This window comes from Vipera berus (assembly GCF_964194415.1).
Source record: "Vipera berus genome assembly, chromosome: Z".
Lineage (NCBI taxonomy): Eukaryota > Metazoa > Chordata > Lepidosauria > Squamata > Viperidae > Vipera > Vipera berus.
In genome coordinates this window covers 68,376,032-68,399,247 of record NC_138205.1, presented here as the reverse complement: position 1 = coordinate 68,399,247, position 23,216 = coordinate 68,376,032, and the positions used below count along the sequence as shown (strand labels likewise).

Genomic DNA, 23,216 nt, shown 5'->3' with positions numbered 1-23,216 from the left:
CATACCCCTGACACAGGACCTGACGGGCACTAAGGAGTGGGTGTAGATTCTCCATCATCATGCTGAGAAAAGGCGTTCAGGTAAGACAACGCCCCTTCTCCAGCATAATAGATGGAGAATCCATGAACGGGACATACGAAAGCTGCCCTGTCCCTATGGGAGGGAATCAGTCTGGGCCTGTGTCCCACCCTGTGGCACTACCTGTTGCAGCACTCTCCGGCCAAATGAGGCATCTGCGGAGGCAAACCTATCCACTTTATAATGCCTCACGAAAGGGGAAGGTGAGGACCATGTCACTGCCTTACAAATGTCCTCAATGGACACCTGTGTCGCCCAAGCTGCAGAAGTTGCAGCACTACGAATGGAGTGAGTAGTGATACGCCTGGGAACTGACAGGGAATGAGACTGGTACGCCCCTGCAATACAAGCCCTGATCCACCTGCCTATAGTGGAGGCAGAAACCTTCCGCCCCATAGTAGAGGGTTGAAAGGAAACAAAGAGGGCTTCCGACTTGTGAAAAGACGCTGTCCACTTAATATAGTGGTGTAAAGCCCTACGGACATCCAGAGTGTGTCATTGCCGTTCCAAGGCATGAGATGGAAGAGGACAAAAATCTGGCAAAATGACTTCCTGCGCTCTATGAAACAAGGTATTGACCTTAGGAATAAAGGAGGGATCCAATCGAAGGACCACCCTGTCAGCATGAAAAATGCATAAGTCCTGTCTGACAGAGAAAACTGCCAATTCAGAAATGCGTCTAAGCCGACGTGACGGCTATCAAGAAGGCCACCTTAATTGTCAAGAACTGCAGAGTACAGGTCCTGATGGGTTCCAATGGAGGAGAGGTAAGGGCCTGCAAGACCCATGACAAATCCCAAGAGGGATATCGGTGAATCACTGGAGGTTTGGTGTTGGTCGCTCCTTTGAGAAATGTTTGTTGTAGGCCGTCTGGAGGCCTGAATCATCGTAATTACCTCAGATGAATAAGACTCATGTGTCAGGAGCCGCCGTCCAAGTGCCAGGCGGTCAACTGGAGCCACTGGGGTTCTGGATGATGCAGAGCTCCCTGGCTAAGTGAAACGTGATCTGGAGGAATCCTCCATGGGGGGGAGATTGACAGACTCACGAGGTCAGCAAACCATGGCTGTCTTGGCCATTGTGGTGCAACAAGTATCACCTCTGCCCGCTCTTGCAGTAACTTGCAGATGACTGCCGGGATTAGAGGGAGAGGCGGAAAGGCATACAGCAAGCCCCCAGGCCAAGGACTGTGGAGGGCATCCGTCCTCTCTACCCCCAGAGAGGGGAACCAGGAGAAAAACCTCAGAAGCTGGGAATTGCCAGAGAAGTGAACAGATCCAGTACCGGCCGACCGAACCTCTCCAATATCTCCTCAAAGAGACTGGGATGCAGGTGCCATTTGGAGTGATCCACTGTCGATCTGCTGAGAAAGTCCGCCTGCTGATTTGCCTCCCCCGAGATGTGCTCGGCCCCAAGTGATGAGAGGTTGGTCTCCGCCCAAGAGCCCAACAGTTGGGCCTCAGTCATAAGGCACCTGGAACAGGTACCCCCTTGCCGGTTCACATGGGGTTTTGCCGCTACGTTGTCCATGGGGACCAGGACATGTTGTCTCGCCACCCTGTTGCGGAAGTGGCATACGGCCAGATGTATGGCTCTGAGCTACAACCAATTTATGTTGTGCTTCAGGTCAGACTGGGACCACTGGCCCTGAGCCAACTGAGACCCTAGATGTGCCCCCCAGCCAAACAGGCTGGTGTCCATAGTCAGGGTGATCCGAATGGGCTCCTGGAACAAAGAACCCCTGGCTACCGCTGGTGAGGTCCACCACTGGAGGGAGTTTAGGGTTTGAGACAGAACCCTTACTCTTTGGTTGGAGGAGCTGGTGCCCAGTCTCTGAAATGGGAGCAAAAATGTAGTCTGGCCCATGGGACTATTCCCATGCAGGAAACCAACTTCCCTAACAGTTGGAAAAGAACGGCCAGGGTGACTACACGCTCCCTCTGGATCTGAAGGACCAGGGCTCTGATGCTGTCCTGACGTTCCTGAGATAAATAGGTCCTGCACAGTTCAGTGTCTATGACCGTGCCCAAATGAAGAAGGCGGGTTGAGGGAACTGTCTGGCTCTTTTGAAAGTTCACTGAGAACCCGTGGTCCTGGAGTCTTTATAGACAAAGCCAGGTCCAATTGAGCCACCTGGACCGATAGGGACTGGATGAGAATGTTGTCCAGATAGCACTGGATGCGTACGGGGACAGACCTCAAATGCGTGGTCAGCGCCACCAAGATCTTGGTAAACACTCTTGGGGTCGACAAAAGGCTGAACGGTAAAGCTCTGTACTGGTAATGGTGAGTCTTGTAGCAAAACCTGAGGAACCTCCGGAAGGATGGGAAAGTGAAGGTATGCTTCCGTGAGGTTGATGGACGTCAGGAAGTCTCCCTTCCTGATGCTGGCCAAGATGGACTGTAGTATTTGCATCTTGAACTTCTTGTATGCGAGATGAGAGTTCAGTCCCTTTAGATCGAGTATTGCCCTCCATCCTCCAGATGTCTTCGGAACGATGAAGAGGATGGAATAGAACGACCTTCCTAGCTGCCCATCCGGGACTGGTTCTATGGCCCTTATTTCTAAGAGGTACTGAATAGCCTCTGACATGAGAGCCTTCCTGACCACATTTTTTGACAGCAGACAAAGAATGAAGCGCTCTGGGGGGACAGACATGAACTCTAGGGACAGACTGCTCCTGTTAGTGTTGAGGTCCAAAGTGTCTGTGGTGGTGGTGGTCTCCCATTTTTGAACAAACATCAGTCTGCCACCAATTGGGAAGACTGTCCTGAAGTCATTAAGACTTTCTGAAGGGATGGCCCCCCATGCCTCGAAAGGGCTGCTTTGCTTGGAATTGCGACCTGGGTCTGTCTCTAGTCCCCGGTCAGTCGAATTGACAGTCTGACCTGGGAGGGAAGGAATGGGAGGGCTGAGCAAACTCAAATCCTGATCCTGACCGGAAAAACTGTCTGCAGACGTACGGGGTAGGCTGTCTATCTGCCCGTCTAAGATGAGACATCACCTTATACTTGTCCTTGTTTTCCACCAAATAAGGTGTCAAGGCCTCTCCAAAAAGCTGACCACCATGGTAAGGTGCAGCTGCCAAACGCCACTTGGATTTAACCACAGGAGCCTGCGAGCGGTAACATTGGAGGCTATGGCCCTAGAAGAGAATCTGGTGGCATGTAGAGATGCGTCCACCATGTACTCTGAAGCAGCCACTAACTTGGCTAAGTCCTGGTGCATTTGGACTTCCTTCGGGGGTACTCTGGCCTAAAGTTGGCGGAGCCAGAGAAGGGAGGTTCTGTCAAAGAAAGAGGTGGATGTGGCCGCCCTCAGCACCCATGCTGAGGCCTGGTGGGTCCTGTGGAAGGAAAGTTCAGATTTCCTGTCCTCCACCTTCAAGGTCTCAGCCATATCACCGGACACCGTGGAGGAGAAGAGTGGAGTCAGAGGTTCATCCACAGAAGGAACCTCTAGCACTTCCAACAAGGCCAGGTCAACATTAAAGAGCTCCTTGTCCGTCCCCCCTGGAGAGGGAAAAGTGTCAGGTGTTCCCCATTGCTTCTGTACCATGTTGAGGAAGAAAGGGGGACAGGGGATGTGACACTCAGTGACCACATGCTCTGAAAATACCGGCCTTGCATCTTGGCTGGTAGATAGACCAGGATGGAGAACCTGGTCAGGACCAATCTTAGCAGTAGTGCTGGCCTTATGAAACAGAGATTTAAAGAGTGCTGGATTAAATAGACCAACAAAGGGAGGAGGGTCCTGAGTAAGATCCTCATCCTCCGAGAGTGGCATTTTCATCGGGTCGTACTCCTCAGAAAAAGATACTCCGCTGCGAGGAGACTGGGCGGAGAAATGGGGTCAGAATATTCTGATGCTCCCAACTGGGGGAGATAAGGCGGGGTCATTGAGGCCACCGATTCGGGTGCATACTCTTGTTGACGTTGTAAGGCCAATCCCTGGGTGACCGCCTGGGAGATCAAAGTCTGTAACTGCTCTGGCGACCATACTCCCTGCACCTTTGAGGGCCAAAGACCAGCTGCTGTGAGCGTAAAGGTGGCCTCGGATCTGGACTGCGTTGCTCTGGGGACTGGAGGCGTCAGTCGGACATCTGGTCCCTGGTTAAAGGGAACCCTTTCCTCTTGCTCAGCCTTGGGAAGATAGGGTTGGTCATCATCCCCCTCCGGAGACCAGACCCTCTGGGTAGATGATGGAGGAAAAGCAAGCTGAGGCCCAAATACAGATTCCTCTGCCAGAGGAGAGGAGACCTGTTCAGTGCCCATCGTGCCCTGTTTCTGGGCCTTGGCAAACTGCCTCTCTAAGGCCTGGTGCCTCCTGCTGGCCTCTTTCTCTGCCACTTTGGAGGGCCTTTTGCCAGAAATGGCCCTGGCTTTGGCCTTGATTTTTCCAGCAACCTCCTGTTTGGAGGACTTGTGCTTTGATTTTCCAGGAGTGTTGGGGGCACCGTGTGAAGACGGAGGAGCAGTCTTATCTGCCATCGCTATGGAAGATATCTCAGTGGTAGGCTAAGAGGGATCTCAAACAGAGGAGCAGAGTAGTGATCTGAGGCTGTGTGCCACCCTGCAGGGAGCAACACGTACTCTATGGCAATGGTGGCAGCAGGACCAACTTAATGGACACCGGCACACCTGCAACGCTCCTGATGGCCTTAAGATCAGTTGAAAACACCTTGGAGCACAGGCCAAGTCTACTATGGCGGCAAGATCACCTCAGTGATAATGCCAGCACACACGTACATAACCTAGTGGCGGCACGATCATCTCAGTGATAACAGCCAGCTCACTAGTCCTAGTTGGTGGCGGCAAGGCCAAGAATGGCATGGCCAGCACACTTCTGTTGGAATGGACAATAAGACAGCTAGGTTGAGGCCTAGAGCTACAGTTGAAGCCTCCTGTACTTGACCATCCACTTTGAAAGGTTTTGGGCAAGGCAAACAATGATTGTGCTACAGTCAGAAGGGATCTGAACTCAGAACCCTCTGCAATGATTGGGAGGAGGAGCCTGAAAAAGGACCCCTGCGACTGACCAGAGGCTCAGGGACCAACTTCCCTGAGCTGGAAGGCAAGGTAAACCCTTTTGAAGTCTGTGGTTTTGGGGGGGCTGAAATCTACCCCCACTTCTCAGAAGCTAGCAAAGAAGGCTGCACAAGCCTTTTCAGAGTAAAAGCAATGTGATCGTGGCAGCCAAAATGGTGGCCGCTACTGCTGGTAGTGAAAAAAGAAGCAACCTGTCCTTCCCCCTTAATTCAGGAGAGAAGGCAGGCAGTTCCGAGAGTCTTCGCGTGCCTCTGATGCTATCGGCACACTTAAAAAGGCAGCGGAGGCTTTCTGAAGAAGAGCCTCCCCTTGGCAAGCTGCTGGTGAGCCGGAATTCAAAATGGCAGCCACAACTAGCATGCCATGAAAAAACAGAGCTTGGGGCTTCTGAGAGACTGCAGCTCAATCAGAGCTGCAGCTGGAAGGAGAAGGGCAAACTCCGATCCTGACAAGAACTACAGCGAATGCTATCTAATTGAAAAATCTTCCCCACGGACTTGCAACAGTGAAACAGTTGAAACCTCCAGAAGGCTGCAGGTCAGTCAGAGCTTGCAGCTGGAAGGGGAAGGAATCTCAGGGGAATTAGGCACTGCGCTGATCCCAGCGCAGAGGGAAGAGGAGAATCCACGAAGGGGAAAAAAACTATATGACCTGCTCAATTACTCAGAAGAGATGACTCAGTGTTGTGACCCCGGCCCCAGAGGGTGCTTTATCGTGGCATACTGACTTGGAGGATGAGTTGGAGGAGGAGGAAGCTGGCACGAGCGGCGTGCCGGAGGGGCCGACTCCCCTGGTGAGTCAGCAAGAACTGACTGTGGCTGACGTGCCTATGGACCCCAGGCAAACAGAGGGGGAGGCAGGGCAGCAGGCAGAGGCCGGCAGCACTGAGGAAGAGTCCCTTTTGGATGCAAGGGAGAGACGTAGAATAGTCAACAGCAGCAACAATTGTTGCAACGTCCCAAGAGGTGTGGCCGAGAGACGTAGGGCCACACCCTACAGAGTATAAAAGGGGTGTGGCTGCGCAGGACAGGCATGGTGGACAATTTGTTGGCATTTTGAGATTTGTAACGTGTCTGCTTACATCTGGGCTTTGAAGCTGCTGGCCGTCTGCCATGGACCTTGGAACATTGCCTGGTAATTATCAAAGTGCTGTCTGATATAAACCTTGGGAGAGAGTTGATTGTTAGAAAACCAGCTTTCGTTTGTTCAGCCTATGTTTGGCTTCTGCTGGACTTTTGAGCCTCTGTGAGGCTACTCAGTGGGAGGGGACAAAACACTCAGCAAGATTCTGGGAGCCAAAATTGCCACGTCTATTCTGGGCACAGACTAAGTCGTGACTGGGAGGTGTCCTGGTCCAGGAGAGATGTGACAAGCTTGATTGACTTAGTCTAACTGGGCAGAAAGACAGAGTTAACCCATTTGTGGATTCTCCATCTATCATGCTGGAGAAAAACTTATATTTGTGTCTAGTTTTTTTGGCATGCAAATGCCAAATGTTGTCACAGTACTCATTGTTTGTTTGGTACTCTGTGATAGGAAAAGAGGGATGGCCATGGGGAACAGACAAGAAGTTGGTCATGCTGGGAAGATTGCTGACATAGGAAAAGGGACAGACAGGAAGTCCTTCCAACTTACACAAAAGGTTGTGATTTGTTTGGCACTCATTTTTAGTACTCATTGAGCTTCCCAGAACCAATTAACGATGAGTACTGAGGTACCACTGTATTTTGTGACACTAAAGATTTGGGAAATAATGCATTTTGCTAAATCATGTTATTTATTGAAATACATTTAAAATGCAAAACACGTATTAGGTTTAAATTAAACAGATTAAAAAAGAAAAGCTATATTTGCTGTGGAACAAGTGATGGCCCTTTATTACAAAAGTATTGGTTCCCAGTTCAATTAACTATCAGTTGTCCTTGCCTGTTTCACAAGACCTACAGCTGCACAATGAGTAACAACATGTAATATATCAGAGCTTCTCCAAGGAGAGGATGGACACAATGGATAGGGAAAAAAATCCAAATATAAAAGTAATATGAATAGATTTACATTTAACTCACATAAAGCTCCAAAAATATTTTAACACAGTGTTGTATTTAAATGTTCATATTCAAAAGTATGGCTTGTCCTAGGAGACTGGTACGATACCTCTTTATTTCCTACTGTATGCAAAAGTTTGAATTCTTTCATCATGACTCAGGAATGAATTAGCAGTGAACTATCTGCATCAGAATTTTGTTCTATTACATTTCTAAAAAGCAAGCGAAAGGCAGAAATATTTTTTTAAAAACTACATTTTACCAGCATTAGGCTGTTTCCATTTTTTTAAAGCAAATAAATCACGAATGCTACAATTTTATCACCTCTCCTCCTACAGAGCCATCTGCCTAGAACACTTTGCATCCTCCAGAGCCATTAAAGAGGAACAAGCTGAAAGATACAGATCCCTTTTAATAATAGAGAGTGGGCTAATCTGTTTTCAAATTTAACTTTTGTTTGGGACAAAATTAGAGAAGCGAATGTGCTTTATCAAAATGTGAGCTTTTCAGATCACTCCCTGAGCTAATCTTTGGAAGCAGTCAGCAGTAGAACAGAGAGTAGGGAGAAACAGCTCTCCAATAATGATTTGAGCACCCGGTTTTGGGGACTCCTCCTCAACTGTTTCTATTCCAGATGATCATTATTACAATTTATCCAAATCAAAAATTACTGCCTAACTCTGTTCTTATCTCTCCTTTCCCCTCCCTTTCTTTGTTAAGGATCTTTTAGGTTTTAAGTTATTTTGGGAGTCTTTTCAGCTATATTGTGGAGTTAAAACATTTCGGAAGAATTGCATAAACTTTGATAGCAATAGGCTTTAAATGAAGAACTAGGGACACAAAGTTAGAGATATGAAAAACTATGTATGCTATCTCGTATCTCTATGTACACTTTGTCCTACAAGTAATACATATACTGTGCCCATAAATTGCATTCCATTCCCAGCATCAATTCTTCCATATTTATTTTGCTACCTTATATTCTAGTTGACCGGTCCCAGGGAGAAGTTGTACAGAACATTCAAGCCTTGGATAATACATTTCAGGGTAATACATTTCACATTCTGCAATTCATTAAGTATTGTCTCTAAGAGACATACATATAGGTACGCATGTACTTCTCCCTAATCCCACTCCCAACTCTCCAAAACTTTAACAACTCTGTCTTGCCATCTCTGCCTCTCAGAGAATGAATCTGTAGGTTCTTTTTTGTTTGTTTTAGTTTGCTTATATATTTATTTTTTACAGAAAATTTTAATTTATTTAAAAAAATTAAAATACAAAGCACCAAAATATTTTTTTTAAAAAACAAAGAAAAAATACAAAAAGACATTAACAAAAAAAGTGTCTTAAAGAAACTAACACACATATACCTAACATTTTCCCTAGTTGAATGCTGATTAATATAAATCAGCAATGTTGGTTTCCTACCCCTTGTGTAAGAGGCTAAAAGAATTTCAAACTGTTAAATTACTAAATCTACTTATTGGCCTGTTATTTATAAACTTATTAATAACAAAATGGTTAACAGTAAACACAATAATAATAAATATATTATGCAAAAGTATAAGAGTAATAGAACTAGAATAATAGAAATTGTAAACAGTAATAAAAAACAAAAATTGAAATGTCAAAACCCTCTGTTAAATTATTACTGTAAGCAACTCGAAGAAAATTTATCATGGCTTCAGTCCCCAATCATTCCAAATATTAACCCTAATTGATCTGAATCAAATATCCACATTTGCTTCTTTATACCATCTCTTATCAATTGTTGACTGATTAAATATATAAGTCAAGTCTCCATAGCCAATCTATCTTCTCCCCAAAAAAGAGATAAAATTGTTCCTCAATTAGATGTCATAATCATCATCATTTTAGCCATCATCTATCCCCTGCAGGATGAAGGCCTCTTCCGCATGTTTCTAATTAGATGTATGAAGTCCATTTCCCACTGCATCAAACCCCTTAAAAAAAGAATTTACCCAGCGAATTCTATGCTATTATCAGAGTGTTAAGCTTCCAGAAGGTGTATGCTCTATAATTTCTGAATCTATATTTCTTCCTGGCCAGATTACAGCTGGAAAAAATCAATTTCTTCTTGATGTTATTTCTGAGTTTATATTTCTGAGTCTATATTTCTTCCTGATGAATCTGCTGCTTTGAAAACAAATTCTTCTTGTAGATTTATAATATTAATAATAGAGTTGGAAGGGACCTTGGAGGTCTTCTAGTTCAACCCCCTGCTCAGGAAGGGAACCCTATACCATTTCAGACAAATGGCTGTCAATCTCTTCTTAAAAACTTCCAGTGTTGGAGCATTCACAATTTCTGGATGCAAGTTGTTCCACTGATTTGAAATGTTTAATGTTTTTTTTAAAAAAATGTCTTGCACGGATTTTATAAGTTGATCAAAACTTTTTGAAAAGAAATCAACTAAAGACTGCATCTTGCTGGCCAGACTCTGTTTTCCTCCTTGGGTATCAGCCTTCTCCTTCTCAGTGTAATATGATCCAATATTGCTCAAAGCAGAGACAGAACAGGGAGGTAGGAGCGAGGGAGATATTTTCTGAGTATTTTGATCCAAAAAGTTTCAAAGTTAATAAAATACAAATCCAAGGTCACCTGCTATGTCTCCATACAGAGAGCAAAAATTGAAGAGAGCAATCAACTAAATCAAGGAAAGAAAGCCAAAACAGAAAACAGAAAGAATCAGCCATCCAGTTAACCTTTGAAGATATAAACAAAAGCAAAAGTTCAAAAAGTGAACTTAAAAATCCCAGGTATGCTAATGATAATGTGCTGTTGGACAGAGGATGGCAATGTCTATTGACTTTTCAACTGCTTCCACAGGGAGCTACAATCTTCAAGATTTCCCTCCCAGGTGGGTCCACAACCATCCAAGTCATCTTGGGTTAATCTTAAGTGCCCCCCTTTCAAATCCAGGGGTCAAGGCTGCCAAAGAACCAGCTCTGGCAGCAAACATAGCAGAACCCTAAGAGAAAAAACCCCTCTTACATCTCAACAGCCATTTTGTGGAGGAATTTTACTCACATATTTCTGACTTGATTTTAAGATAGGGAAACCATCAGGGTAAGGGGAAATGGGATTATAAGTGTGCTAAAACTGGACAGATTATTGACTAAATTAATTTAAATATTCTATATTCTTTAAATATTTCATCTGGACTCCTTAAAGCATTCCCACAGACCCAGAGAAAATTGTGTCTCCATGACTAAATGTATTTCAAGCCTGCATTAAAAGAAGGAAGAAAACCTTTCTCTATGTGATCAGACATTTTATAAAAAAATCTAAACATCTGATCTTCTCAAGTGAACTAAAGAGAAGATGGGGGATGTATGCCAAACCAAACCAGATTCAAACCAGATTCGGCATGGCTGAAACTTTTCTGCCTTAATTTTTTTAACACATGATCTATATATTTCGTTACCATGATATAAAAAGATTTGAGATCCAAAAAGAGTGCAGAGAACAGCGATGATTAGGGGATGGAAGCTAAGCCATATGAAGAATAATTGCAGGAATTGAGCATGTCTAGGCTAGTGAAAAGAAGGATCTGGGGTGACATGATAGCAGTTTTCCACTATTTGAGGGTCTGCCACAAAGAAGAGGGAGTCAATCTATTCTCTGAAGCATCTGAGGGAAGGACAGGAAACAATGGATAGAAATACATCAAACAGGAAACCAATCTAGAACTAAGAATAAATTTCCTCACAGTGAGAACAATTAATCAGTGGAAAGACTTGCTTCCAGAAGTGGTGGGTGCTCCATCAATGGAGGTTTTAAGAAGAGATTGGACAGCCATTTGTTTGAAATGATATAGTTTCCTGTCTGAGAGGGAGGTTGGACTAGAAGACCTCCAAGGTCCCTTCCAACTCGTGTTGTGTTCTGTACTTTCTTCACAATACTATTAAATCTGCTATAGAGGTATTCATGGAAGGGGAGACAAAACATTATCAACAATTGGAATATTAACAGAATGCAACTTGAATGTAAAATCTAGTGCTTCATATATAATGAAGGTCTTATGACTTCATTTCCAAATCAACTATCAAAGAGTTCAGGTATCTCACCTGCCCAGCCAGTATATGCAGAGCAGTCATGAGGATCTGCTGTTTTTAATCCTTCTTCCATTTGCTGCAATAAGTCTTTAATTTTAGTTGTAATTTTCTTATTAAAATATGAGCTGATCTGCAAAAAATAAGGCTAGAAATGTTTAAGACATATTATGTGCACAGAGAAAGGTCTGATTCAGATAACAAATTCAAGCTTGTGAATAAAACACACAAATCTTAAGCAATAAATTACATCTACATAATCACATTTAAGCAATAAATCACATTACAATGTAATATAAAACATTGGGGGGGATTGTAAAATGTTTGGGGACTGAAACATTTTAACTCAAAAGTTTCCGCTTTGGATGGAATGGGTTATTTCACCTGAATTGTTTAAACCTTACTGGAAATATTCCATTTTGAAATGCAGCATTTTGACTACAAAACAGGAATTACAATATTCCTCCTTCAAGAACAGTACATTTCAGCATGTCCCAAAGACAGTTCTGAATTTGGAACATATATTTTGTATTTGACCATTTTGATCCTGAACTGTTACACCTTCCTAATTACACAAAAATCAAAGTAAAATCAGTAAAACCACATTAAGGTTTAGCATTATATATGAGCTCAGTCAGCAGTGTTTGTTTAGCATTCAAAGGAATATACTGTAAGAGACCCAGCAACTTTGAGACTTAGTGTTTCATAATGACTTTTACTTAAAATTTTAAATAAATTTTTCAACTTCTATGTTGCTGCTTCAACCATCCTTTTTTAAAAACTTTATAGAGATTGTTATGGCAGCTAAGAGAAAAATAAATGGGACCCATTTATTATTTCTTGCTATATGATTGCATGCTTTCAGTAGGGTTTCATTCCAATTTCCTTTGTTTTTCAACTTCTCTTTGAAAGAAGAATTTTGTCATTTAGCCTTAACAATGGATTTCACCTGACCATTTGTTGATAGCTAGATGAGGAGGAAGAAGACAAGAAGCAACTACAGGTATTTATGTTGCTAAGTGAGACATTTGTTAAATGTGTTTTTTCCCATTTCTTGCCACAGTTGTTAAGTGAATAATTACAGTTGCTAAGTTACTAAGTGAATCTAGTTTGCTTGTCAGAAGCTTGCAAAAACTGTTTACATGACTCCAGGACACTGCAACTGTCGTAAATATGAACCAGTTCTCAAGCATCCAAATTTTTATCATGTTACCATGGGGATGCTGCAGCAGTCGCAAGTGTGAAAAATGGTCATAACGGTCAATTATAATTTTTTTCAGTTATAACTTTGAACTGTCACTAAATGAACAGTTGTAAATTGAGGACTACGATAACACCATTTTGTGGCTAGTGATCCTGAATGATGGTGACTGTTCTTTCTTAGTTGGCAGCAATGCATGTTGCTAGTTTAAACATGTTTGCTCTCCACCAAAACTCAATAGAGTAGGAATATCAGCAGGAAGTGATATAACCTAATAGCAGTGCATAAGACAAGCTTCACAAACATTATATTAAGATTTAGCTTTGCATTATAAAATATTGTCCATTATTTGGGCTACATAGTCAATGCAATATTTTTATAAATGAGTCCAGCAAATCTGTCAAGTTACTGAGTTGAATTTCAGCTACTAGAATGTGAAAATATTCATAAAATAATGGGCTGAAACCAGCCAATCCATCACACAATATTCTGAAGGGATGATTTATTCATCTAATAAAGAGAAAATATCCATCTGCATCCATAAGATTTCCAAGAAGGCATGATTTCTTTAGAAGTGGTCTAGTATTTTGTGAAGAAGAACTAACCTTCAATTTGACAATATTACAATTATGGGCCACTGGCTAATATTTCCTTTCTAAGCAGTGCCTTAGCAAATTTTGTTACTTTTAAAGAAATGGATTCATTTTCAAATCTATTTAAATTCCTGCCTTTAGTTATTCTCTAGGAAGAAATCCCTTAAGTATGTGTGGTTCTGTGGATTGTCATGGATTTCTCAATGGTTTTTCATACCATTAGCCACAACATCATTGTAAATACATATCCTCAGCTGGAATATGGGCATTATTTGATATCAATACCTTGGCATAATCTTGAAACTGTAGATTTTTAAATACACACACACACACACACACACACACACACACACACGTGTGTGTGTTTAGTGTATTTAACTCCAAACATTTAAACTGGTGCATACAGTTCAAGCAAAAAGGACCATTTTTTCTCTGCTTGCTATATCAATTACAGCAAAGATTTCTGAGTTTGTAAAAATGGTCTTTTTGAGACCATAATATGTGATTTACCAAAACAGTAACTCTAAGTCTTCAACATAAATAAAAAGCAAGAACAATCCTAAGTGTATGCCAAATAACTAAACATCACTAAATCATTTGAAGTTGTCCCAATTAACTATTCCCTCAAGCTAAGTAATGTTTGCCATTAATTATCATTAGTCTTAAACTCATCATAAAGAACCAGTTAGAGTCTTAACTAAATCTTAATTATATGCAGCATGCTGTTCAAAATATGAGGGTACATAGGTAAAGGTAAAGGTTCCCCCGCACGTGTGTGCTAGTCGTTTCCAACTCTAGGGGCTCATCTCCGTTTCAAAGCCGAAGAGCCAGCGCTTGTCCGAGGACGTCTCCGCGGTCATGTGGCCGGCATGACTAGACGCCAAAGGCGCACGGAACGCTGTTACCTTCCCACCGTAGTGGTCCCTATTTTTCTACCTGCATTTTGACGTGCTTTCGAACTGCTAGGTTGGCAGAAGCTGGGACGAGTAACAGGCACTCACTCTGTTACGTGGCACTCGGGATTCGACCCGCCAAACTGCCGACCTTCTGATCGACAAGCTCAGCGTCCTAACCCACTGAGCCACCGCGTCCCTATAAGGGTACATATACTTAGTGAATTAATTTTTAATACTCACAGTTCAACTATGCAAAGTCTATTTTAATCCTAGATCTTGGTTAAAAATCTTCCTCTATAACCTGACAACTGAAGGCAACTGCTGATTATGCTCTGCAAAGCATCTGTCATAACTCAGGAACTCAATTTATATTTAACAAAATATTATGATTTGATGATAATGAGCATAATATTACAGAATCAAAATGACAAGTAGCACTTATTGTGCATATCATTTGCTTATTAATTTGAATATAGACATTGATTTGGAGAAAATTTATAGATGCAGAAATGGAAAGTTGGGGATGAGACAGATAGGATATGAGACCAAAACCAACATGTCCACTTGTAGATGTGAACTGTACATAAGCGCTCATGGTAGGAGCTGTAGATTTCAGAGATGAATGAATTGGGAAGTCTGATGTGACAGTTTCTTCTTTTTCTTATCTACAGTTCATGTTTAAAATACATATTTTAGATTTTTAAAATATAACATTCAGATTCCCTTTAGCTAAAACCTTTGTCTGCCTTTCTCTACTACATCAAAATAGAACTTTTCACCTCTCCTTAGGGATAGAAAAGTGAAAGTTCTATTTTGATGCAATTAGGAAGCAGAAAGATTGCAGTTCTGCTTTGCGGAACTTTGCAAACTGAAGTTCACTCACAGGATGTCTCCAAGTTGGAGGAATCCTTTATGGGCAACATCTGGCCTTGCAATCAGCACCATTTTAATTTTTCACAAAAACCCCAATGGAGCTCCAGGGATATTGTTTTTGCTCGAAAGCAGGATATTGCAGCTTGGCAGATTTGGCAGCTGCCAGTGATGCTGTCTTAGTGTCAATCCTGTATCCTGGAAACAATTCAGGATACAAGCATTTCAGATTTGTGAACTACCAAGTGACAGCCAGATATCCATATATGGCGGCCTACAAGGTACTCAGTTCTCAATTTAACTTTGCATTCAACAGCAAGTAGCAATATTAGACATTCAGAGAGTTTGGGGTTATTCTGAATCTGATTCTTTGTGGTTGACAATGAAAAACAAGTATTATTATATAAACGGCATGTTTGGCAGGAACTATAAGGGATGGGGCACGTCATTAATAATTGTTCACAGAGAATAACACACAGGTTGTCAATCCTTGCCATGCTGAGAAAAAAAGCAACTAAATTATCCTGAGACAATATTCTGGTCTTTGGGGCAAGAAAAAAAGGCAAAAGGTTTATACTCTAAATGGAAAAATCCATTATATGAAAAAGAGACTTAAAAGAAAAATGAGGAGAGGTTTGGGGAGCCAGAATTGGCACATGAGGAAAGTATCAATTTATTAATTTTTTGCAAGGCTGAAATAAGAGACAAGGCATTGAAATCCTAAACATCAGCTTTATATTCTTACCTAAATAACCATGTATTGAACTGTGAACTTGTCTGAGCAGCACATTTTCCAACTCTTACTGAGCAAAATAGGTAACCAAGTATTTTAGTTTTATAGTGATAGTCATGGAAACAGGAATTGCATTTCTGCTTTTTTTGTTTTGTTTGCTTAGTTTTTCCCCTGTTCATTCCTAGACAAGTTTGCTTAAAATACAAATCCAAGGCATGTGGTGGGATGAGTAAGGTGAGTGCATTAGTTAATAACTTGCCAAACATCATTAGTTAGTTGGACCCTGAATTTTGTTACTATAATCCTGGAAGATTCAAGGAGCTACCAAAAGAGAGCTGTAGGTTATTTCAGAGAATATGTCAACGGCCAAAGATAGCCACACATCTTAAAGTAAACCCTACAGGAGCCAATAAAGCTTATTTCTGAGTATAGATTACCAAGGTATAATTTGGATTTCCCTGTCATCTGCTTAAAAATGTCAGTCCATTCTACAATCATTCTCTAAAAGCTTTCTTTTCCATAAATAATGTTTCTATGATTTGTTATGTTGAACTGGCTCAAATAAGCAAATTCTATTTCAGAACATGGGAAAATTGTTGCCAGATTAACAGAGACCTTAACACTTTCCCCCACTGTTAAAGATTGCTAATTAGAACATAGCGAACTGTACATCCAATAAATACTGATTCAGTATTTATGTCCCATGAAAGAAAATCTATAGAAATTAGTTCTAATGGATAGACAGACTGGGATAATTCTCAATAATTGATCAAAATGCAGGTTTTATGCTCCTTTGAGAAAATTCACAACAGCTCAAGAAATATCAGATATTTCCTTCAGATTATTTGCTAAGATATTGGAATATTAATAGCAGTGATCTATCACTTCATATGACAAGTTCCCCAATTTATACTTCCACATTTATTTATTAGATTTTTATCCTATCTTAGTTTTTTTGTCACCTCAACACTGCTTACCTAATGCTCCTGTCTCCTATTTTCACACAGCCCTGCAAGGTGGGTTAGGTTGGGTTGGTATACAGTGACAGGCCCAAAATCACCCAGCAGGCTTAAATAGGAGTTCCCACACACCTTCCTAAAAATCTGAAAAATCAGATGAGGCTCATAGGATGGAACTCCGCTCCTCCATTGACATTACAGCAATTTCAGCAAATAAGTTTGAAAGTGGAGATACAAAAATAACTATTAAAGAGGTAGGGAATTTCTATATTCAATGAGCATGTGGGGAAGTAATCATCCCTATATTCTCCACCAATCTGGTAATTATATGTGAAAGATAGCTAAACCTCAGTGACATACTCTTTACAATCCTACAGCCAAGGACGCAGCCTTCTATCCAGTTTCTGACATTTACGGAGCTTTGATTAGCTCGCGTTCCAAGTTCTTCCATACGCTTGGGTGTGGAGGAAGGCCTGGAGGGGAAGGAGCCTAGTATTAAAGCGAGGGAGCTAAAAGAGGGAGAGAGAAGACACAAACGCTAACCGAGAACGTAAGGAAAAATAAACACAGATATCTGCTTTCCATGACGTAACGCCCAGACACCAAAAGACCCCTTTTCCTCAGGATAGACTCCATCCGGTCCCCCAGAAGGCTTAGGATACGAAATACTGCAATCCAACCCTCCTGGCTGGCTTTTTGAAACGGGGGAGTCAGGACAGATCTGCCTGTGGGATGGGGGAAGAACCAACGTTCAAAATAACGAATCTATCCGATCCTCACAAGATATTCAGATTTGCGTTCCAGATTACTGGAAACCAACTGTATTCTGGAACGCCGGCCTTGACTTCTTAATGTAGTTAGTTGCCTCCAGGCCTGTATCTAGCTTACCTGCCCGTCGCTCTCGAAGGGGAGGGAGTCGTCTCGTTGGGGCGAATCCGAACTGCATCGATTGCCTTCCGAGTCGCTGGGGGTAGGCAAAGTAGTGCTGGCCGAGGCGGTGCTTCCATAAGGTTGATAATCTGGATATGGGTTATTGAACGCCCTTTCCTCCATCTCCGCTTCACTTCCCAATTGCACCTTCAATCGCTTGGACATGCCCTCTCCCATCTCAGCCTGCCCCCTGTCCTCCCACCTTCGAACGGCGAGCCAAGCAGGACAAACTCCCCAGCCAGCGATAATAACAGCAACGCGCTTTAGAGGTCGCAAAACGGCAGCTGCTATCAGCGCCTAGAAAGACAGCAGCTGTTGCATACCAGCCAAAAATTAAGGGGAAGCGGGGGGGGGGGGTTCGGCAGGTGGTGAAGTTATCTCCCAGGGAAGATTGAAAATACGACACGCCTCATCGCGGAGGGAAAACCAAAACAGGATGAATATCTAAAATCCTTAGCAGTTAAGGATTAAACAGCGCAAGTCCTAGTCAAGCTGCAAGATGACAGGACCAATGTGAGACTATTGTTTGCCGTTTATCTTCATTCCGGTCTTAAATCCAGCCAGCTTTCAATGTGTGGGGGCGCACGTATAAATAATAATTTGTTCCCACCCCATTCTCGGGTCAAGAGCCAGAGAAACACCACACCCTCCCAATGATGGGGCAGTTTCCTGGAAATTTGGCAAGAAAATATAGGAGGCCTATCCCTCTTGCAAAGGGACGCGGTGGCTCAGTGGGTTAGGACGCTGAGCTTGTCGATCAGAAGGTCGGCAGTTTGGCGGGTCGAATCCCGAGTGCCGCGTAGCAGAGTGAGCGCCTGTTACTCGTCCCAGCTTCTGCCAACCTAGCAGTTCGAAAGCACGTAAAAATGCAAGTAGAAAAATAGGGACCACTGCGGTGGGAAGGTAACAGTGTTCTGTGCGCCTTTGGCGTCTAGTCATGCTGGCCACATGACCACGGAGATGTCCTCGGACAAGCGCTGGCTCTTCGGCTTTGAAACGGAGATGAGCACCGGCCCCTAGAGTCGGAAACGACTAGCACGCATGTGCGGGGGAACCTTTACCTTTACCTTTATCCCTCTTGCGGCACACTGGGGAGGGGCAGACAAGGGAATCCTCCGTGGCTTGGGGGTATTCTCTAATTCCCCATTTCCGATGGATATCCTCCCGTGTCCCTTTTCCGAGGCAGGTCAGGCCGTCGCTGTTGCCGCTGCGGCACTTATTAACAAGCTCCGAGGCTGTAAAACAGCTTTTGCCTCCTGCCTCTCCGCAACCAAAAATGATCGTCTCCAAAATCATTTTAGATCAAGATAATAAGGATCAGCAAGGGGAAAGAAAACGCAGAGTAGACAATAGACGAGAACTCCTTAAGCAAAAACATTCAAACACCCTGACCAGCAGGGACCATCAGAAGAAAAGAGTAAAGACAAAAAACAGCCCTTTGAAGCTTTAGTAGCCTTTTCTCTTGTTGGTTTTCTGTCCTCTTCTGTTTTGACAAACGGGCATTCACAGTCCCCCTAGTCCAGGCAGAGCCCGATCCTTCTTCAACTAATCAGATTAATATTAGTACAAATACAACAAATAAAAGACTGGAAGAAGACGAGGTAGTAGAGCAGCCACTGATAGTTACTGGCGCTCTTCCCACCTTGGTCTGCAATATTTTCCAGCAGCTTCTGTCTTCCATTGTAGCTCTGAAGTCAGTGTGTGCTTGCCTTTTAGTGCCAGTGAATGACACACCAAACCAGTTGTAAATGACATAGACTCAGGAGGTGGGAGGGCCTCAGCCAGTTTACCTCACAGTAGTGAAGAAGTAGGGAAACAATTCTTCCCAACTGACACACACACTTCTATAGAATGCATAATTGTTTCACAAAAGGATGTTGAAGGTGACAAAATGTGTTTTAAAATGCAGTCCTGCCTATTGGCAGACTTGCTCAATGTAAAGAAATGTAATTTTTTTGCAGCTATAATTTCATTCCTTAAAAAAATAAGTAGAAGGGAGCCTTTGTCAAACTACGATGAAGTTCACCTGCCTGGGGAAGTGATTGCAGGAATTGTCTCTCAACCATATTGCTTTACATCCTCAAGTTTCCAGTTCAGTTTTTTCACTTTGGAGATTTCTTCCGATTCATAAATATATGGCATATGTGATTTGTGCAAAGCAGTACAGTGCTGGCCTACAAAGCAGGGACGTTAATAGAAATACTTTTGTATTAAAGATATTCCTATTTAATTCTACATTCAAATATCCAACTTTTCTCCACTAGCACCTCTGCCATTGCAATCCTGTGTAACTCCCAATGTGGCTGTACTTTTACTGAAGACAGTTTTTTTCTAAATCTGCCAGCATAACCATTATCACATCCAGATCTCTGTCTCCATGCCTTGCTCACATATCTCTGGACAAGAAGTTGCCTTATATTATTTATAGTATATTACAAAGGGATCTCCTCTGACTGGCAGCAGGTTTTAGGCACAGTTTTCTTCTTTATTTATTCTTCTTAACTAGAGATATTGGGCCCTAAATTTGTGGTCTGATTGGTTATTCCTGTTGTGATCCTACCCAGATTCTTGCCATTCATTATATGAAACCACTTATAACTGTATTGGACAAGAGACAACCGTGGCATTTACAACCATCTGTCTAGCTGTCTCTTTCTATCTGTCCTGATTTGGAAACTCAGAGATTAATATTCCAAAACCTGTCTAGGTATCTAAAAGTATACAGAAAAAGAATTTTTGCAAACAAGACAGAAGAAAATCAGCACCCTTTTGTGGGTTATTTAGCCATCCATAGGAGGATCATGAATGAAAAGCTTTCTAAATAAGGAGAGCTGTGGAATTTGGTAAAACATAGAAGAAAATCTGAATACTTAAAGTAGCAGAACAGCAGCTTAGAATAGAGAATGAATTTTGTAATATAGATTAATAGTAAATAATAATTTATCTAATGAGCCTTATTTGCTAAATCTGTTCTGTAGTTAACACGGTTGCTCTGCCAGATTAAATTGTGTTTACTACCTGGTTTGTGGCAATCAAAACCTTTGGATCTATGGTGGAGCCCTCTGTCCCAGTCTTTTGTTTTTAGGAAAATGATTGGAGTTGGATATGTTTTGTGTTTCAGCTTTATATTCTTACAAGGGTTTCAGTTGAAAATATGATACAGGCTGCCTTAAACTATAAAATACCGTATTTTCTGGCGTATAAGACGACTGGGAGTATAAGACGACCCCCTACATTTCCTGTTAAATTATAGGGTTTGGGCTATACTCGCCGTATAAGACTACCCCTCTTCCAATGCACACCAAATAAAAATTAAAAAAACATCAGATTTGATTTTAATATGGTAATTTTAATTCAAATGCTTATGACATGCAGGTGCTTAGTAGGAAAACTGTCACTTATAAACATAAGGCTGTTTGTCATCAAACATGTAAACATAAAACAGTGCAAGTGGATTAAACTATAATAATAATAATAATAATAATAATAATAATAATAATAATAATAATAAGAAGAAGAAGAAGAAGAAGAAGAAGAAGAAGTTGGAGGGGACCTTGGAGGTCATCTAGTCCAACCCCCTGCTAAGGCAGGAAACCGTATACCATTTCAGACAAATGGCTGTCTAGTCTCTTCTTAAAAACTTCCAGTGTTGGAGCATTCACCACTTCTGGGGGCAGGTTGTTCCACTGGTTAATTGTTCTAACTGTCAGGAAGTTTCTCCTTAGTTCTAGGTTGCTTCTCTCCTTGACTTGTTTCCATCCATTGCTTCTTGTCCTGCTTTCAGGTGCTTTGGAGAATAGCTTGGCTCCCTCTGCTTTGTGGCAGCCCCTGAGATATTGGATCACTACTATCATGTCACCCCTCACCCTTCTCTTCGTTAAGCTACACATACCCAATTCCAGCAACCGTTCCCTATTTTCCTAATTCACTTTTTCACTTTTCCTAATTCACTCTAAAGCTTTCCCTGCGCAGAGCCTTAAATAACACCAGCTGCCTGCAATTAGTGCAGGTTCGCATCCCACCAGGCTCAAGGTTGACACAGCTTTCCATCCTTCCAAGGTAGGTAAAATGAGGACCCAGATTGTTGGGGGCAATAAGCTGACTTTGTAATAATGCTGCTTGGGGGGGGGGGTGGTGAAAGCCCTAATACAGGCATATACACAGAATGAAGGCTATTGCTAAGCACATTGATTTGTGCTTTAAATTGTAAGCCACCCTGAGTCTTCGGAGAAGGGCAGGATATAAATGGGATTTAAAAAAAAAAGACTAAATGGGAGATCCGCTCCAGGTTTTCCAGCCAGCCTGCCCAGTTCCTGAGTCAAATGTGTCCTTAGAGCTAAGCCGCTGCTCTGGCTGCTGCCTTCCCCACCTGCCTTTCAAGTTGGGATATACTACAGCTGCTCTTCAACTTTAGAAGGAAAGACGGCCAGACCCCAGCCTGTAAAAAATCACAGACTGCAGCTTCTTCTCCAATTGGTCCCGCTTTCCCTGCGCAGACTAAATGGGAGATCCGCTCCAGGTTTTCCAGCCAGCCCTGTCCCTAAATTTTCAGCACCCGGCGTATAAGATGACCCCTGACTTTTGAGAAGATTTTCATGGGTTAAAAAGTAGTCTTATACGCCGGAAACTACGGTACCTTCCATTAGAAATTATGAAAATATTTTGGCATATCCCTTCTACAAATAATACTAAATTGGTGCTTCAGGATTAGCTATTTTAATGATTGATTTATTTTTAATTTATTTATTGAATTTTTTACTCTGACTTGTAAGATTTTAAAGCTTGACGTATGAGAGAGTAACTCATCAAAATTGCCCAATGAATTTTATGGCTGATAATGAACTGATACCTGACTTTCCCCAGTCCTGAGACAGTTCCCTGTCCACTATATCACTGTAGGGTTCTGTAACTGGAACTAGAAAAACAAACAATTTGTGTAGCCTTGCCTAACTATTGCTATGTCGCTTTTGTAATCAGTGTTTGTGTGTGGGGGGGAATTTCATGCAAGAATGAGAAATGTACACAGATGTGATGTACTGAAGGAGGGAATAAGGGAGTGTACAGGAATGATAGATGTCTTCCTTAGATTGTAATAACTCTGTTGACTGATTTTCATTGGCTAACAAAGTTTATAAAGCAATGCTACTAACTTTCTAAGGTGTGGCACTTCTGAACGCAACTGCTGCCAGTGTTTAGATTGTGTTCCGACCCAGAACTTATTTTGATCAAAAATAAAGTGCTGTACCTTTAAGAAGCCTCTGCTTTAGTTTTCATGGTTGGATTTTTATGATTTCTCAAGTTTTGCCAAGGGCCAGTGACCTTGCAATACATTCCAGTCAGGATCTCGGTTGTGATAAGATAACCAAAGATGTAGCTAACTGCAAAGTCGCGTGGTTGTACGGAGAGACTTGAGCTGGGTAGTATTACTTTTTTGAGTCAGAAATGAAGCTGGAGCAAAGGGGTTACCTGGCGTCTCTTATACCTGCCCAGGTTAATGGTGACCAATAGATTTAAACCTGGGCTTCCCGCCAGTGCAGGTAGCCAATGGATTTAAACCCTGGCTTCCCGCCAGAGCTGACCATGTCCTGTGGCTGTCAACGACTCGTTCTATTCAGGCTTTCCCGCCAAAGCGGTTATAGCCTGGAGCTGTCCAGCCCCCTGCTGTGCTGACATTTCTGTGTATGCTTTAAGGCATACACTACACTAACCCACTTTTTGCAATGTGATTTTAATAGTTGAACATAGTCCAAAATGATCATTCTATCAAAAAGCCTGGTGATGCC

General features: G+C 42.4%; 1 protein-coding gene across 3 annotated transcripts in view; it reads right to left on the bottom strand.

Moving 5' to 3' along the window:
* The window catches only part of LANCL2 (LanC like glutathione S-transferase 2), a 45,592-nt gene extending 27,977 nt beyond the window's left edge, over window positions 1–17,615 (bottom strand). For all 3 annotated transcript variants that reach the window (XR_014028374.1, XM_081342925.1, XM_081342926.1), the window contains exons 1-2: window positions 17,392–17,615; window positions 11,267–11,384 (exon numbers count right to left, since the gene is read on the bottom strand). Coding sequence is in view for 2 of the 3 variants with exons in the window: in XM_081342925.1 (XP_081199051.1) it covers window positions 11,267–11,384; window positions 17,392–17,610 (337 nt within the window). In the remaining variant the exon portion in view is untranslated. The remainder of the gene's footprint in view (window positions 1–11,266; window positions 11,385–17,391) is intronic.
* Window positions 17,616–23,216: the final 5,601 nt, after the last annotated feature.